Source organism: Setaria italica, chromosome VIII (assembly GCF_000263155.2).
Source record: "Setaria italica strain Yugu1 chromosome VIII, Setaria_italica_v2.0, whole genome shotgun sequence".
NCBI lineage: Eukaryota > Viridiplantae > Streptophyta > Magnoliopsida > Poales > Poaceae > Setaria > Setaria italica.
The window spans coordinates 13036200-13051897 of record NC_028457.1 but is presented as its reverse complement, the minus strand read 5'-3'; the positions used below and the strand labels follow the sequence as shown (position 1 = coordinate 13051897).

The 15698-nt window shown below is 46.1% G+C and overlaps 3 protein-coding genes across 4 annotated transcripts; 1 reads left to right on the top strand and 2 right to left on the bottom strand.

The window, feature by feature from the left end:
* Nucleotides 1–208: 208 nt before the first annotated feature.
* On the bottom strand, nt 209–3460 carry LOC101767284 (alcohol dehydrogenase 1). 2 transcript variants are annotated; one of them, XM_022829268.1, is made up of 10 exons: nt 3180–3460; nt 2629–2765; nt 2482–2522; nt 1657–1982; nt 1490–1572; nt 1309–1384; nt 1165–1226; nt 985–1080; nt 730–891; nt 209–599 (listed from the first exon to the last, which is right to left on the bottom strand). In XM_022829268.1, exons 1-10 carry the CDS (start codon nt 3211–3213, stop codon nt 483–485), a joined length of 1134 nt encoding a protein of 377 aa, XP_022685003.1. In that variant the 5' UTR covers nt 3214–3460; the 3' UTR covers nt 209–482. The 2 variants fall into 2 exon arrangements, with proteins under 2 accessions (XP_022685003.1, XP_004979117.1); XM_004979060.4 differs by having other exon boundaries at nt 2482–2528; nt 3180–3457.
* A 4116-nt stretch (nt 3461–7576) lies between these two features.
* On the top strand, nt 7577–8996 carry LOC111258267. Its single transcript, XM_022829361.1, has 2 exons — nt 7577–8275; nt 8393–8996. The coding sequence occupies exons 1-2, from the start codon at nt 7654–7656 to the stop codon at nt 8404–8406; spliced, it is 636 nt and encodes a 211-aa protein (XP_022685096.1). The 5' UTR covers nt 7577–7653; the 3' UTR covers nt 8407–8996.
* Nucleotides 8997–11096: 2100 nt separating this feature from the next.
* LOC101766872 (alcohol dehydrogenase 2) lies at nt 11097–14300 on the bottom strand. The gene is made up of 10 exons (XM_004979059.4): nt 13944–14300; nt 13678–13814; nt 13525–13571; nt 12563–12888; nt 12392–12474; nt 12209–12284; nt 12046–12107; nt 11862–11957; nt 11608–11769; nt 11097–11497 (listed from the first exon to the last, which is right to left on the bottom strand). Exons 1-10 carry the CDS (start codon nt 13975–13977, stop codon nt 11381–11383), a joined length of 1140 nt encoding a protein of 379 aa, XP_004979116.1. The 5' UTR covers nt 13978–14300; the 3' UTR covers nt 11097–11380.
* Nucleotides 14301–15698: the final 1398 nt, after the last annotated feature.

Below are 15698 nucleotides of genomic sequence, written 5' to 3'. Positions count from 1 at the left end.
AACCCAAAAGAACTGACGGCTGGGGAGGATGTCCATGCATGGAGAACTGAAACTGAATCACTGATCTGAGCAGCTCCTCTCAATCCAGCACTATATTTCGTCAACAGAACAAGGTTTAAACAACCGCAAAGGCCAATGTTCTCATGTCTAGATCTGAAAGGAACGCATTGCGGCCACTGTCCTGGAGTTCAGCCTAAATTCAGCAAGATTTGCACGCAAATAGCAGCACACACAAGTACACAACCAAAGCATCACAACAAGTGAACCGGAACAACCTGATAAGACCCAAAACTCACTTGTGTACTCATGCCAATACCGATAGACAATTACAGACGCTAGAGGTACTCTACTGATTGACAATGCCAAACTGAACGTGACACACACAAGCGTGTATCTTCCTCCCCACCAGACAGTGGTAGGCTCACTCGGCACTGCCTCGTTTATTGACCCGACCCGAATCGGATAAAACAAGGCGACTGAATCTAGTTCTGCATGCGGATGATGCAGCGGATGCCCTCCCCCTTCGCCATCAGGTCAAAGGCCTTGTTGATCTCCGAGAAGGGGACGCTGTGCGTGATGAATTTCTCCACCTCCAGCTCCTGCGCGCGAACAAAGCAGAGTTGTAGCATGAGCAGCAAGATCTTTGGAAGTGCTAACAGTTTCAGCAAAGGTCCACTACTACTACAAGAAAGTAGCAAGGTTGCTGAAGAAACAGTGCTCTGCACTTACCTTCTTCATGTACAGCTCCACCACATTGGGCAGGTCAGTGCGTGGCTTGTAGTTGCCGAAGAAGGTTCCCTTCAGGGTCCTCTCGTTCAGGAAGTTCATCGGGTGAGTCTTGAACTCAGCATCCTTGTGTGGCACACCAACCAGCACAGCGACACCCCAGCCCTGGATAAAGTGCATTGCTGTTAGAACTCTGTCCGAGTCTAAGGAACTTGTAGAATGCTCACTGAATAACACATTTATGGACAGTGTACATACATCATGAACACACTCAAATGCTTGGATCATAGCGTTGATGTTTCCAGTGCATTCCACACTGCGGTCAACTCCTCCATTGGTCATATCAGCAAGTACCTAAACCATAATGAAACTGGATGTTATGGCCAAGTTCTGCATATGCTGTACCAACTTCTGGTTATCTCAGGTAAAGAAACAGACCTGCTGCACTGGTTTGCTGTGGTCTTTTGGGTTCACAAATTCAGTGCAACCAAATTTCTTAGCTGAAAAAATGGATAAAAATATGAGTAACTGACATATCAGAACAACATATAAAATGGCGACTCAGATCAATGGGATTCTCACCTTCTTCGAATCTGCTGGGGTTCAGGTCAACACCAATGATCCTTGACGCTCCAGCAATCCTTGCACCTTCTGCAGCCTAAATCGTGCATATATGCAGGGTAATCAGATGCAAACCCAAAACACATTCTCATTACAATTGAACTGAAAGGGCATAAAACAAGTGAATAATTTCAACACTTACAGCAAGACCAACAGCTCCTAGACCGAAAATAGCAACTGTTGAGCCCTTTGGCGGTTTTGCAACATTAATTGTTGCACCAAGACCTAAACAGAGAAATGACATAAGTCAACATCTCAAGAGAAATATATTCTACCATACGCATACCAAAATGTACTAAATGAACTTACCAGTAGAAATACCGCAGCTAAGAACACACACTTTATCAAGGGGAGCCTCAGGGTTGATCTTTGCAACACAACCAATATGCATGACAGTGTACTCACTGAAGGTGGATGTCCCAACAAAGTGGTAGATAGGCTTCCCATTGATTGAAAACCGTGACTTGCCATCGCCAATCATCACACCCCTGTCAGTGTTGATCCTGAGCAGATCACACATGTTGCTCTCAGCCGACTTGCAGTGGGGGCACTCCTTGCACTCCCCAGTGAACACAGGAAGGACATGGTCACCAGGGGCCACGTCAGTCACACCCTCTCCAACACTCTCTATGATACTGTAGAAGTCAACAAATTTCAGGAAAGGCAGCATAAACAAATTTGATTCGGATAACAGACCTAAAATGATTCTACAGCAGTCTACTTCAAGGAAAATTCATCACGAAATAAGTCAACTAAAGATTAAACAGCCCCTAGTTGTACATGTCATTGTCTCAACTGAAAAAAAATACTGAATCACATGAAGACATTGCATCTGAAATAATAATAAATCTATCGGAGTCCACCAAAAGAACATCGGGCATCCACACAAATAATATTCAATCATATTCATATACCACTTCAAACAAGATAAACTATTTCTTATGACTATTTCACATGTTCTCCAGAATCCAGGCTACACAAACATATCGTTTTGCATCTAGTAAAGCCAATAAAGAAAGACTAGTATCGATAAACATAGATCCATGCGCAAGAACAAAAATTTAATGTACACGTGAAGTACAAACACGCTTAATCACTATAACAAAATAAAGTGAATCAGGGAAGAGAACGTACCCTCCAGCCTCATGACCGAAGATCCGAGGGAACACGGGAGTCTGCCCCTAAGACAGATAAGCCGCCAAGAAAAGGCGCAAGTCAACTGCGAGTTGCTGCATCATATCTTACTGACAAAGCAACGGAAGGGGATGGGTGAGTAGATACCTTTGCCTCCCAGAAGTAGACGTCGGTGTGGCAGAGCGAGGTGTAGAGGATCTTGACGCGCACCTCCATGGCCTGCGGCGGCGCCACCTCCACCTCCTCGATCGACAGCGGCTTCCCGGCCTCCCATGCCACCGCGGCTGCAATCGATTAGCTCATAGTCAGCTCGATCGATTAATCCAGCAAAACAAAAAAGCTACTCCTTGCAAGTTGCAACATTCGTAGATCGTAACGAAAACGACTTTACGACTTCCTCTTTGCGGGAAAAAAACAAAATTGCAGATATTTTCCCTCGTACGTGGGAGTGGAGGCCGGCCGGGCTCTGTGACGAACAGAGCGATCCTTGTAATAATTTCACATTAGAAAAGATTTGTAGCATTTCTACGGGGCAAAAGGATTACAAAAGAAAGTCGCCCACGGTTGCAGCATTACAAGAACTCCCCAAAAGAATTCCGGAAGACCGTCGAGCATCCAACCTTTCCCCCAAAATTACTCCCAAATCAAACAGACTGAAATTAGACAGCTCGAGATGCAGAGCAGGAGCAAGCACGGACCTTTGCACCTGATCACCTTCCCGGCCGTCGCCATTGCCTCGTTCCCCAAACTCCCGAACGGAATCCCAAATCAAGCAGCACTAATCACCTCACACCGATCAAATCCAAGCCAAATCGAATCCGTGAGGAGCCAGAGGGGAGCGCCCCGTCTATATATAGCTCCGGGCGAGGCGCTGAGCGTTGGGGAGGGGAAGAAGACGGAGGGTGCGGTTTCGCCACCTTCCGTCCACCTTCGTGGGCAGCAAACCACGGACGCGCGCGGCGTGGCGGCCGAAACCGGGGCTCCTGCCTCCACCTGGAGCGCGGCCGTGGTTTCCGCTCGTGGGGGAGGCCGCCGGGCGGTGGGGGATGCCACCAAGCCGTCCCGGCCGTCGGATGCGCCGGGCGGGGGGCATGATCTGCGGCTCAGAGAGGGGGTCGTGCCGGCGTGGCGCCCTGTGCGTTGCTGGGACTGGGGACAGGTGTGCTGGTGAATCAGGGGTGTTTCGAGGATTTCTAGACGCAGCCCGGAGGCATGTGGAAGCAGGCGGAAGCCGGAAAGTGTCGCGCCGTGACGGTGATTGGGGCTCTAGATCGTGGTGATTAGGACCGTAACGACAAGGGTTTGTCCGGATGCAGTCGAGCAACAAACCTTTTACCTGATGCTAACAAAATTAGTCTCCTGCGCATAGGAATTGGCATAACTAGTCTATCCACCGTACTCCCGCACGGGTTAATATTTTTTAAAATTATTATATTTAAAAATTATTTAGAAATGAAACTTCTAATTAATAGTTAAAATTGTTTACCTATTACTCTCTCATTTTTTAATCCTTGACATAATACTCATATATATATCTACTTATATTTTGCTAGTTGTGATTGATTTTTAATTAATAATTACTTTACACCTTTCATCCACATCCACACTTTTTTCATTTTTTATCGCACCTCCATATATTATGTTAAGCATAAAAATTAATATTTTTCATCACTTCCTCACATGCATGTATAAATGGTCTATATGGTGTCACTCATCATGTGTGTATACCTTAACTTAGTATTTGTATATTAACAATGACATAATACATAATTTAGAATCATCTATTAGCTTACTTTTGTACATTTATATATGATGCACGTGAAGATAATTAGATTACGATTTCCGTGCTTACTTTAGATTATTTTTAATAACAACATATGTGGGTAACTTAGATATAAACTTAAAATGACATTTTAAGTTATGCTTTATAACGATATGCATAAGTAAATTGGATTGGAAGAGCTCGACAATTTATATAAAGGTTTAGTGTTTATTTTAGAATATTTTCATAATGAAAGTGGCGGGTAACTTTTTTAAAAATATAACAGACTAATGCTATGATTATTAGAGTTTACTGGATTGATGTTTGATATTTCTAATTTTTGTGAGAATTATTTAGGATTTGTCTTTTTTTCTAGCGTGTCTTTAGTCTCCAATGGAAAAAAAAAGTGAGACCGCATTGCTACCAAACTATTACCTTGATCTACCTCTCATTTGTTAAATATTCGAACACAATAGTTATATAGATATATATTTATTATATTTATCCGATTGTGATAGATTTTAGTTAGTAATTACTCTATAATATTTTTATCCACATTTACAATCTTTAAGTTTTCATGTTGCATCGCAGTTATGCGCTTCAATTTTTTTAATAATGGATCCTAAGTTTCAGTTATACTTTTAACATAGAAATCAATATTCTCATCGCTTGCTCCATATCATTATAAATTATGACACACATCATGCATATGTACCTTAATAATTATATCATATACTAATATATGATTTAGAACCGTATATTGGTCTATATTTTTCATTAAGATGATTTGGATTAAAATTTAGGTTACCTCATGTTATTTTTAATAATAGCACGTGTGTAATATAGATGTACATTTATGGGTTACTTAAAGATATTTTTATTTAAGTATTAGTGGTGGACAATTTTGTTACAAATTTAGGAGGTAATTTTAAATTATTTTTCTAATAACATAAGTGAGTAATTTGACGACGGACCTTGCTAAAGTACACCTTTTACCTCCTGGGAGGTAAGACATAAATTAAATCTGGACTCTTGATTATTAAGGAAAAAATCCAATTAGAAAATAGAAAAATAACTACTAACCCACTTCTTTCCAACTACCGGTGATATGTATGCATGCATCCATCCAGTCTTTATCTCTTTAAAGTCCTGTCAGCATGCGTGCATATCATCATAAACATTTTAATTTTTTTCCATAATTTTTTTTCTACTACCGTGCAACGGCATGTAGGTCCCATGTCCGCCATGTCTCATAGTATGATTTTTATTCGTGACATCTGCACATGTATGCTATTTTTGATATTGCTAACAATTTAATCTCATGTCCAAACAATTTCTTGTTACAATGTTACGTATGATACAATTATCACTTCACCTAAAAATTTGACCTGCCACATCTCATTTGAAATATGTTGCATATAACGCAATTATTACTTAGCAAAAGAAATAATCTATTAGATATCAAGAAAATATATTTACATATGTACATTACCACTCACACGCAACCATTAGTATATTTTTTTAAAAAAAATAGATCAAGTACATATGTGCATCTATCAGGTAATGGAATTAGATTTGCATACATATTTTTTGAAGTTTTTTACACATGTTTTTTACACATCACGTTAGGGTAGTTAGATTAGGGTTACTCACATGCAACCAATAGTATATTTTTTTAGAAAAAATAGATCACGTACAAATTAGATTTACGTACATATATTTTGAAATTTTTTTTGACACATCACATTAGGGTAAGTTACATTAGAAATTACTTTAGTTTATTTTATATAATGGCATGGATGGGTAATTTAGAGGTAGTTTAGGGATTATTTTAGGCTATTTTTATAATGGTATAGGTGGGTAATTTTTTAAAAACCATAATAGATCCAATGGCTATAATGATTCGAGTCTACAAATTGATGGCTAGATGTTTTGCTTTTTTTAAGAATTTTTAGGATTTCTCTCTTTTTCTAGAGTGTCCACCTAGATCTTAGGTAGCTTCACTGGAGGCTTTAAAATAATTACAATTAGTAATGGTATGACACTAAGGGGGTGTTTGGCACGGCTCCACTCCGTAACTCCAGCGACTCCAGCAAAAAATCCAGCCAAACACGTCAACTCCAAAACTCCATGGAGCTGTAGTGCAATTGGGGCTGGAGTTTTGGAGCACCCCTTTTGCTGCTCCAAAACGTCCTCTTTTGAACCTCCTCATGGAGTTGGTGGGTAATTACCCACCACTGCCACTGATTACACAAGATAACGTTTCATTCTTTCTTGCCTCGCGCCTCTGTTCCTTCTTCATTCTCGAGTACTCACGCCCGGCCGCGCCTAGGGTTGCGCCGACCGCCCCTGCGCCGCCGCCGTAGGCCCTGCCGGCGGCCGGAGACCCGCCGTTCAGCCCCGCCGCAGGCCGGCCGAGCCCCGCCGCCAGCCGCTTTAGCCCCGCCCGGCCGCCTTACCTCCGCCTCCCACCGTATCTGGACGCACCCCGCCACCGGCCATCGCGCCCGCCGCCGAACGGCGCCGCTAGCTGCAGCGCCCCGCCCCCGAAGCCTGCTGCCGCAGGAGTTCCCCGCCGCCGAAGCCCCGACGCCGCCGAAGCCCCACCGCCGAAGCCCGACGCCGACCGTCTCGCCCGGCCATCTCACCCCGCCGCCGAAGCCCGCCGGCGGCCGCAGCGCCCCACCACCGGCCCCCTGCACCGGCCACGGCGCCCCGCCGTGGCGGCCGTGCGCCCCTACGCCGGTCGCGCGCCCCTGCGCCAGCCGCCCGTCGCCGCCCCGCCCCGTCGCCCGTCGCTGCCCGCCCCCATCTCCCGTCGCCGTCGAGCCCCGCTACCCGTCGCCACCCCGGTCTCGTGGCCGCACAGCCCGCCGCCGACCCGGCCCCGTCGCCGCCGACAGGAGATATGCCCCTCCTCCGGGCCGTCGCGGTGGACAAGGGGGGGGCGCAGCTCCGCGTCGAGCTCGTCGTGGCCGATGATGCCAGTGGCGGTCCCGGCAGCGCGTCCGTGGCGTACGGCGAGGACATCGCTGCCAGTATCTTCGAGGCAGGCACACAGCTGTTCGTCGGGGCGTATGACAAGTGGGGCTTGAATTGGGGGGCAACAATGGCAATCTACACTGAAATCGGTCTTTTTTGGAGCTGAGAGCACCTATCTAGCTAAACACCCCATTTTATTTCTGAAGTTTTGGAGTGGAGCTGGATCCACCTGGAGTTCTGGAGTGGAGCAGCTGCACCTAGAGCTGGAGCCATGCCAAACAGGGCCTAACTCCGTCAATAAATATATGATATTTAGAATAAGCTAATTAACTCGTACGAAGTGAGCGATGAAGCCTGGTGCGGTACAGGAGCGGCGGCGCCATCGAGCACCCCCGCGCCACGCGCTATGGCAGGAGCGAGAGCAAAGTATGTCATTCCGTTGCTCCCCTATGGTTGTCCAGCTCCGGGTCCACTGCCATTGTCACGCGAAAAGCCGGCGGGGTAGCACGCCTCGCCCCCATGCCCCTTCGCCGTGTCGGATCCGGCTGCCTGTTGCCGCACCTAGGACAGCGTCGCGCTGGATTCGACTTTCGACGGCCGTCCCAACGGTGCGGTGTCCAGATCCGACGAGAGCCGAGCACTGGGGAGGGGCGCCCCTTAGAGCGCCATCGAGGGGTGAGGCCGCCGGGGTTCGGCGCGTCGTGAGGTCGTTGCGTGGCCGCGTGGATTCCAGCTCGGAGCGGAACCTCAAGGAGCACGCGGTGCATGGCGGCGGCGGCCGGAGACCCGTGGTGAGGAGATATGTGGAGATGGTGGTGGGGGAGCGGAGGCGGCGGCTGCGCACCATGCCCAGACCGGTGGCCCTTGGGACAAGGGGTAGCGCAGTGCATCGAGTGGTCGTGGCGAGCCCCAGCCGATGGCCTGCAGCGAGCGGTGGCGGCACGCCCGCCAAGGTGGTGGTCGAGGTCAGGATTACGGAGTCCTCAGCTTCGGAGTTGCCGGCAGCGAGGCGCATCGGCAAGCTTCTTGCCCACCCGCTCGGTGCTAGAGGTCAGCGTCCTCTCCTCCCCAAGGCATGAGTTCTTGATCTTGCGTGTCCTCCCCTTTCTTGGTTCTTTTCTTTTTTTTTTCTTATGATCAATCGAGGAGATGCTTTGTTCATTGCAGAGGAGATACTTTGAGCGATGTTGTACGTGCCGCTCAAGGGTGAGGTTGTTGGCAGCAACGATTTGCTTTCACCTTTTTTATTATTTGTTTGCACCATGTATCAAGTTTGAAGCTTTGTTATTGTATTAGAATTGTTTTTTTTTGAACGAGCTCTTGATGGACATATTATTCTGCCGAATCGAGGTTTGAAATGATTCTCAAACATCTGCTGTTTTGTACCGATTTGTTCACAAATTATAAATTGCCAATGGAAAGATTGATATGTTAGTGTTGATTTTTTTTAATATTATGTGTGCTCATTTTGTATATTTGTAAAGGATTGATTTCTTTTAGTGCACAATGATGTACAGGATGTACAGGAGGCTGTATAATGATGTACGGTTTGAGAGTAATGAATTCTTTCCGATCTACCAATTTGTACCTATTTGCACGCTGTTGTGCATCGATGTATCGATATGAACTCGTCCAGATGGAAGATATCATATAATACACTGGTGGGAGCACAAATTTCTGTTAAAAATTACTGTGGAAGAGCAAAGGTTGCTGAAGCACATAGGAAAGTGGGAAAGGAGACGTTGGAGGAGTGCAAGAAAGTAAAAAAAGGTGCCGATCTCACGTGAAACGAAGTAAGTTTATATCAACCTGTTTCGTTTCACCTTGCTAACTTGTTAAATTTTATTATACTTTAGTCCCTAAGGTGCCAAACAAACTTGTTAAATTTTACTACAGTTCCTAAAGTACCAAACAGACTTGCTTATGTGACTAAACTTTAGTGCTAAACTTTAATCTATAAATTACCAAGAGGTTGCTTATGGGGATTAAAGTGTACCCTAAACACCTCCTACCCTCGTTTTATGGCCTGTCCATGACCCTCTCTCCCACGCATCCACCCGTCTCGATCCGTTTCTACCTCCCGTTCCATTCCCCGCCGCCGCCGCACCTTCCGCCCTCCCCGCCGCTGCACTCGCCACCCGGCCCCCTCTCGTCTAACACCCGCCGCCGTCACCCTCCTCGCCCCTCCGTATGCCTCCGCCGCCGCGCTCCCCCTTCTCCGGCCTCAACCACGACAACGTGCCCCGCCTCTCCCTCAACTCCGCCGCCCCTCCCCACGCCTCTGCCGTCGCAGTCGACCCCAACCCGCAGCGCATGCCGAGTCCACTCCTCCAACCACCACCACTCCATGTCCGGCTCCACCCACGCCGGGCCGCCCGCCTGCCGCCCCTCCCGTCCTCCCCAGCACCCAAGGAAAAAGGTAGGGGTAGCAATAATTAGGGGTAATATAGTCATTGTTCGAGTCATTAAATACTATTTAGTCCCTACATCTAAATAGGGGGACTAAACTTTAATCCCTCACTAAAGAAATAAGAAAGGAAACCAAACGCAGCCTATCTTTATATCAATCGGGCTAGGACAAATTCCTGACATGTAACAATTCGTATACATATTGAATGCATCCACGAGAAACAAAGTCTCACACATCTAGAAACACAATGAGCGGCAGGATATCTTCCATTATAGGGGTGTTTAGGAGGAGGGGGCTAAATTTTAGCCCCCGTCACATTGAATGTTTGGACACTAATTAGGCTTAATAGATTCGTCTCGCGATTTAGCCTAGGGGTTCTGCAATTAGTTTTGTAATTAGCTTATGTTTAGTTCTCCTAATTAGTATCCGAACATCCGATGTGATAGGGCTAAAGTTTAGCCCTTTCCTCCTTATAGTTGACGGGTGTTCTTTCGATTTTTTTTTCAAATTAATTTACACTGCCCCAGTTTGGGTGGGGTGGGGTCTACGATCACGCTACCAAACTACCAAAGTACGAAATGTGCTGTAGCAGATGCCTTAGCTTTTCATGACAACCTCGGATCACAGATCACACGGTCGCCACGCTCATGCTCTGCCGCACATGCACTGGCCTGTCCACTTGTGCGGCATGCCGGCAGCCGCCCAAGTGGTGGCATCGTTGGTTCTCAAACAATGTGTGCCCACAATGGCCATTACCGTGGGAGCAAGTCAGGATCATGAGATACAGCGGGCACAACGAGAATCTTGCACCTGATTGCCTGATTCCTCCCTGACGCCGGTTCAGGATCTTTGCAACTGCGTCTGCGTCAGTCCATGGACCGGCCGGCCAGCTTTCACCAGCACACACGCGTCACGGAAATCCTGGTCATGGCTGCTAGAAGCACTTCAATCTAGAAACCGTTCCGTTATTAGCTAGGTTGCATGCATGTAAACTGTGTTTGATGTCGCATGTAAACTTTGTCTGATGTCACATGTTAGTATTTGTTTCATTTGTTTAACGCATAATTCTACTATTATACACTTGGACGATGCAAAAAAAAAGAAAAAAATGGTAACTTATTCAAAAGAAGCACTTCAATTGAAAACGGGTATGAACTATTTCACAAAACCGTTTGTGTTGGATTCGGGGGGACGGACCCACACATAGAGCCAAGTGAGGCCACGGCTTATTTTTTTGGGCCTTTTATGTACTGTATAAACTGTATAGCAGACTCTCCAGTCAATTTGTGGGCTGGATCCGCCCCTGACTTTGCATTTGGAGTGACCTGAGTAGAGAATGACAAAGAGGGTATTGAGCAGAGCTTTGGAGTTTGGACTAGACTCCTCGTGGCACCTCCCTCCATGGAAGATCACAAGCTAATCTCATATGAAACTACAATTTAGGATGAAGGCTTTAAGGCAGGAATATCAACACTGACAACACTTCATTATCTTTGTGCAAAATGGTAATTACAGGGATTCTGAAACCTGACCACAAACTTCTTTTGTTTTTCAGAGCCGAAACCTGACCAGTGACCACACACCGACAATAAAGATGAAACCGTGAAACAGAATACAGGGGTGGGCAATGTACGTTTCTCAGGACCACATTATTACTACTTCACAATGGAGCGCCTTCAACTTCTGATGTCCTCCTCTCTTATGCAACAGAGTAGTTGCCAAGAGAGGTTCCTGGCAATCAAGCTCTAGTCCTCCATCCTCATGATGCAGCGCAGGCCCTCCCCCTTAAGCATCAGGTCGAAGGCCGTGTTGATCTCGGAGAACGGCACACTGTGGGTGATGAACTTCTCCACCTCGAGCTCCTACAGAGGATCCAACACCACAAGTTTGATCCATCAGAAATATGTCACATGAAACCATGAAGATTTCGGGATTCATGTTCTCTTAAATTCGGCGATTTCATGGTTATTACCTTCTTCATGTACATCTCCACGACATTGGGCAGGTCGGTGCGGGGCTTGTAGTTGCCGAAAAAGGTTCCCTTGAGAGTCTTCTCCTTCAGGAAGTTCATTGGGTGGGTCTTGAATTGGTCCTCCCTGTGCGGGACACCGACCAGCACGGCAACACCCCAGCCCTGCATTTGCATTTCAGAGAGCCCCTTTCAGGATTCCATTTTAAAGCGAATGGCTATATAACTGCACAACTATGGGTTGGCAGAGGATATACATCGTGAACACATTCGAAGGCAGATATCATGGCGTTGACGTTGCCAGTGCACTCCACGCTGCGGTCGACGCCGCCATTGGTCATCTCTATGAGCACCTGGAACAACAATTAGCAGTGGATATCAGATACAAGTGTTCTCATGCAGTGGAACAAATGGTCACCATCAGTCTGATAAAGAACCCACCTCTTGCACTGGCTTGTCGTGGTCCTTGGGGTTCACAAAGTCAGTGCAGCCAAAATTCTTAGCTGAAAAATGGGATAAGTTGGTAAGTTCAGTGTACCATCAGGAACCTTATTCCAAACTGCGATTGTACCATTGAGCTGACAGCACTAACAGCAGGTCATACCTTGCTCATATTTTGCTGGGTTCAGGTCCACACCAATGATCCTTGATGCCCCAGCCAGCCTCGCACCTTCCATGGCCTAATCATGAGAAAACGTACAGCAATCAGCAAAAATTATAGCACATATATTCTGTCAAGCTGCAATTCTTTTAGAAGACAAAAAAAAATCTTAAGATTGACACTTACAGCAAGGCCTACAGCTCCAAGACCGAAAATTGCCACAGTCGAACCCTTCACCGGTTTTGCGACATTGAGTGTTGCACCAAGACCTGCACCAAATGATCAGGTTTCAGTAACTAGAAGCATCCAAAAAGATTTTGCTCCCTGAAAAAATAATGGAATCAGAGGCCATCTTACCTGTTGAGATACCACAGCTGAGAACACAAACTTTGTCAAGAGGCGCCTCAGGGTTGATCTTGGCAAGGCACCCAACATGGATGACGGTGTACTCGCTGAAGGTGGATGTCCCAACAAAGTGGAAAATAGGCTGCCCGTTGATGGAGAAGCGGGACTTCCCATCGCCGATCATCACACCTCTGTCGACATTGATCCTGAGGAGGTCACACATGTTGCTCTCCTCTGACTTGCAGTGAGCACACTCCTTGCACTCACCGGTGAACACCGGGAGGACATGGTCGCCCGGTGCAAGCTCGGTCACACCCTCTCCAACGCTCTCCACAATGCTGAGAGCAAAATTAGTTTGAAAAAGATTTATTAGACAATTTCAGCTATCTAAGAGTATGCATAGTACTTATGAAATAATCCAGTCTAGTATTTAAGAGTTTGCATAGTATTTATGAAAATGGCAACATGATCCTGTATCAACAGAATTCGTCACACTCTGGTACAAAATACTCCAGTCTACTGAAATATGTCAGGAAATGAATAATATGCTTGTACTTGTAAAGGATGAAAGCACAAACAATGGAAGTAGAGTTTCCTAATCCAAAAGATAAAGAAAGTAATTAAATATTATCCTAGAAGGCCAGTTTGTGTGTGCTTGTGTCATGTGTGACGTTGTTATCTGAATCTGCACATGAGCCTTCACTGCTTTATACTACCAGTTCAGTAAAATATGCACACTTTGCTTTCTTTAGCAATCAATCTTAAATCCTCTGGCAAATCAGCACTTGAAACGGATTGACTAACTATAACTAGCAATTGAGGCGCTAAAACTAGAATTTTTTAAAGACAAATACGACACAGAAGCACACATCGGATTCCACCTAGCACATAAAAAAACAGTGGAAGAGGCATGATGAAGAACAATTAGAACAGTAACAGCAGAACAAGACAGAGGCAGGAAGGTAACAGCATACCCTCCAGCTTCGTGTCCTAAGATCCTCGGGAACACCGGAGTTTGCCCCTGCACAGCAGCATAACCAAGTCAATCAGCCTCTGATCCTTGCTGTCGCTGTCTCCGATCACCATTAGCAACTCGAGAAACACTTGACGATGCATGAAAAAGATACCTTGGCCTCCCAGAAGTAGACGTCGGTGTGGCAGAGCGCGGTGTAGAGGATCTTGACGCGCACCTCCATGGCCTGCGGCGGCGCCACCTCCACCTCCTCGATCGACAGCGGCTTGCCGGCCTCCCATGCCACCGCGGCTGCAATTAATTGCCAGCAGACCCAAATCAGAACCAATTTAACTGACACCATCAATCGCTTGATCTTTGTGGCTGTTATATTCTGAGTTTCTGACAGAAGCAGAAAGCAAGAGGTGGAAGCAGACTGACCTTTGCACTTGATCACTTTCCCGGCGGTCGCCATTGACGCTCTCTCACAGTCTCCCTCCGTCTCCAAAAGAAACAACAGCTCGATGGATCACTCCAAGAACACGAGAACGGAACCCTCTCGCTACTGCTTCTTTGCACCCCTTTACACTTGGCTGATGATGTGTTGGTAAGGAAGAAAGCGGGGGAGGAGGGCGGTTTATATAGTGGTCATTGGCTGACACGGTTGCGAGCAGCTGCACTGGCTGGAGCGGCGCAGGGGAGGAAGAAAGGCTCGGATTTTTTTAGTCACGGGAGAAAGAGATACCGGGGACCGGAGAGGCCACCGCTGCTTACCGTATTCCGGCGCCTCCGCGATCGAGGCCGGGCCGGCCCCGCCGCGCGCCCGCCGGTTTCGGCCCCCGGCGGTTTCTTGGTTCCCCTGTTTCCATTTTCCAGCGGAGTGGACAAATGATGGTTACCTGTTGTGTGATCACGGCCGTCGATGGGCAATAGCATTTTGTCCGTTTCTTTACTTTACTCATAGAAGTTTGACATTCGCGTCACAAGATTTTACATAAACACATGCAAAAATTGTACTGGATTTGTTATTCGATACAATATACATTTAATAAATGTTTTGAAAACATAAGTTAGTATCGAATGGCAGCTGAAAGAAGACTAATCTTCTTTTGCAGCCTACGTATAAATCGAGTGCCTCAAATGATGTTGTAAAGATTGGTTTCTTTTTCTTTGTGAAGGTGAAAATTGGTTTCATAGTTATTTTTATGCTAAAATGGTGCTTGGATGTGTGTGTTTTTCCAAAAAATGGTGCATTTTTGCCTTGTAAGAAACAAGACCAATTTGACTCAACAAAGGGCACTTGGCCCAACTAAAACGAATGGTGACAAATTTGAGTCAAAACAATTTTTAAATGAATTCCCAAATAAAGGATACTATACAAACTGCTTAGTATGGTGTTGACACCGGTTTTTGACCAAAATCAACTGATGTAGATAAGGTTCTAATAGCCGATGAAGGAGAGATAAACAGACCGTTGGGGACTTCGCGTTGACCAAGATCAACTGCAAGAGACAGGAGAAAGTCCGATCCAAGCGAAGTTGACTCAACCAAATAAGGGAAAGCGTGAAGACTTATCTTAGCTAGTTTTCAGAAATAGCTGCAATAGTCATGTCATAATCGATTAGGATTTTAGCTTGCTCCAGGGTATGAATATAAGCCCATGAGCTTTGTAATGAATAATCATCAATTAATCAATACAATTTTTTGGTGCCAGGACGCCAAAACCCTAGGAGTAGGAGTAGAGTAGTTTTGATGAGTTCCTTCCTGCACACATAGCTGCATCGGCTTCGATCTCAGGCGAGCTTGTAAGTACCATCACTCAGTCATCACGGCCTCTATCAAAACTTTCTATTCTGATATTCAGTTGTGTGGCTAGTTATCGAGTTATCTTACATTACAAGTAGAACTTTCTAGGCTTTATCCAATATTCTGCTTGTCTTCGATGGTTGCTCACAGTTATCGAACGATTTAGATCTAGTTAGGTTGTCTTCGTTGGCTCCCTTGCCTTGTTTAAGCATTCACCCCTTATCTAATCATATTGGCTAGTAGATCTTGCATGCTTTTACTGCTTTATATACGATAGATCTTTACCCTGCCCCTCGTATTGCTAACCGTCGAGCCTTTGACGTCAGCACGCTATATTGAGAGCTGATGCTTCGGCTGGGTATCATCCATATCTCACGGAAGCATGATGAT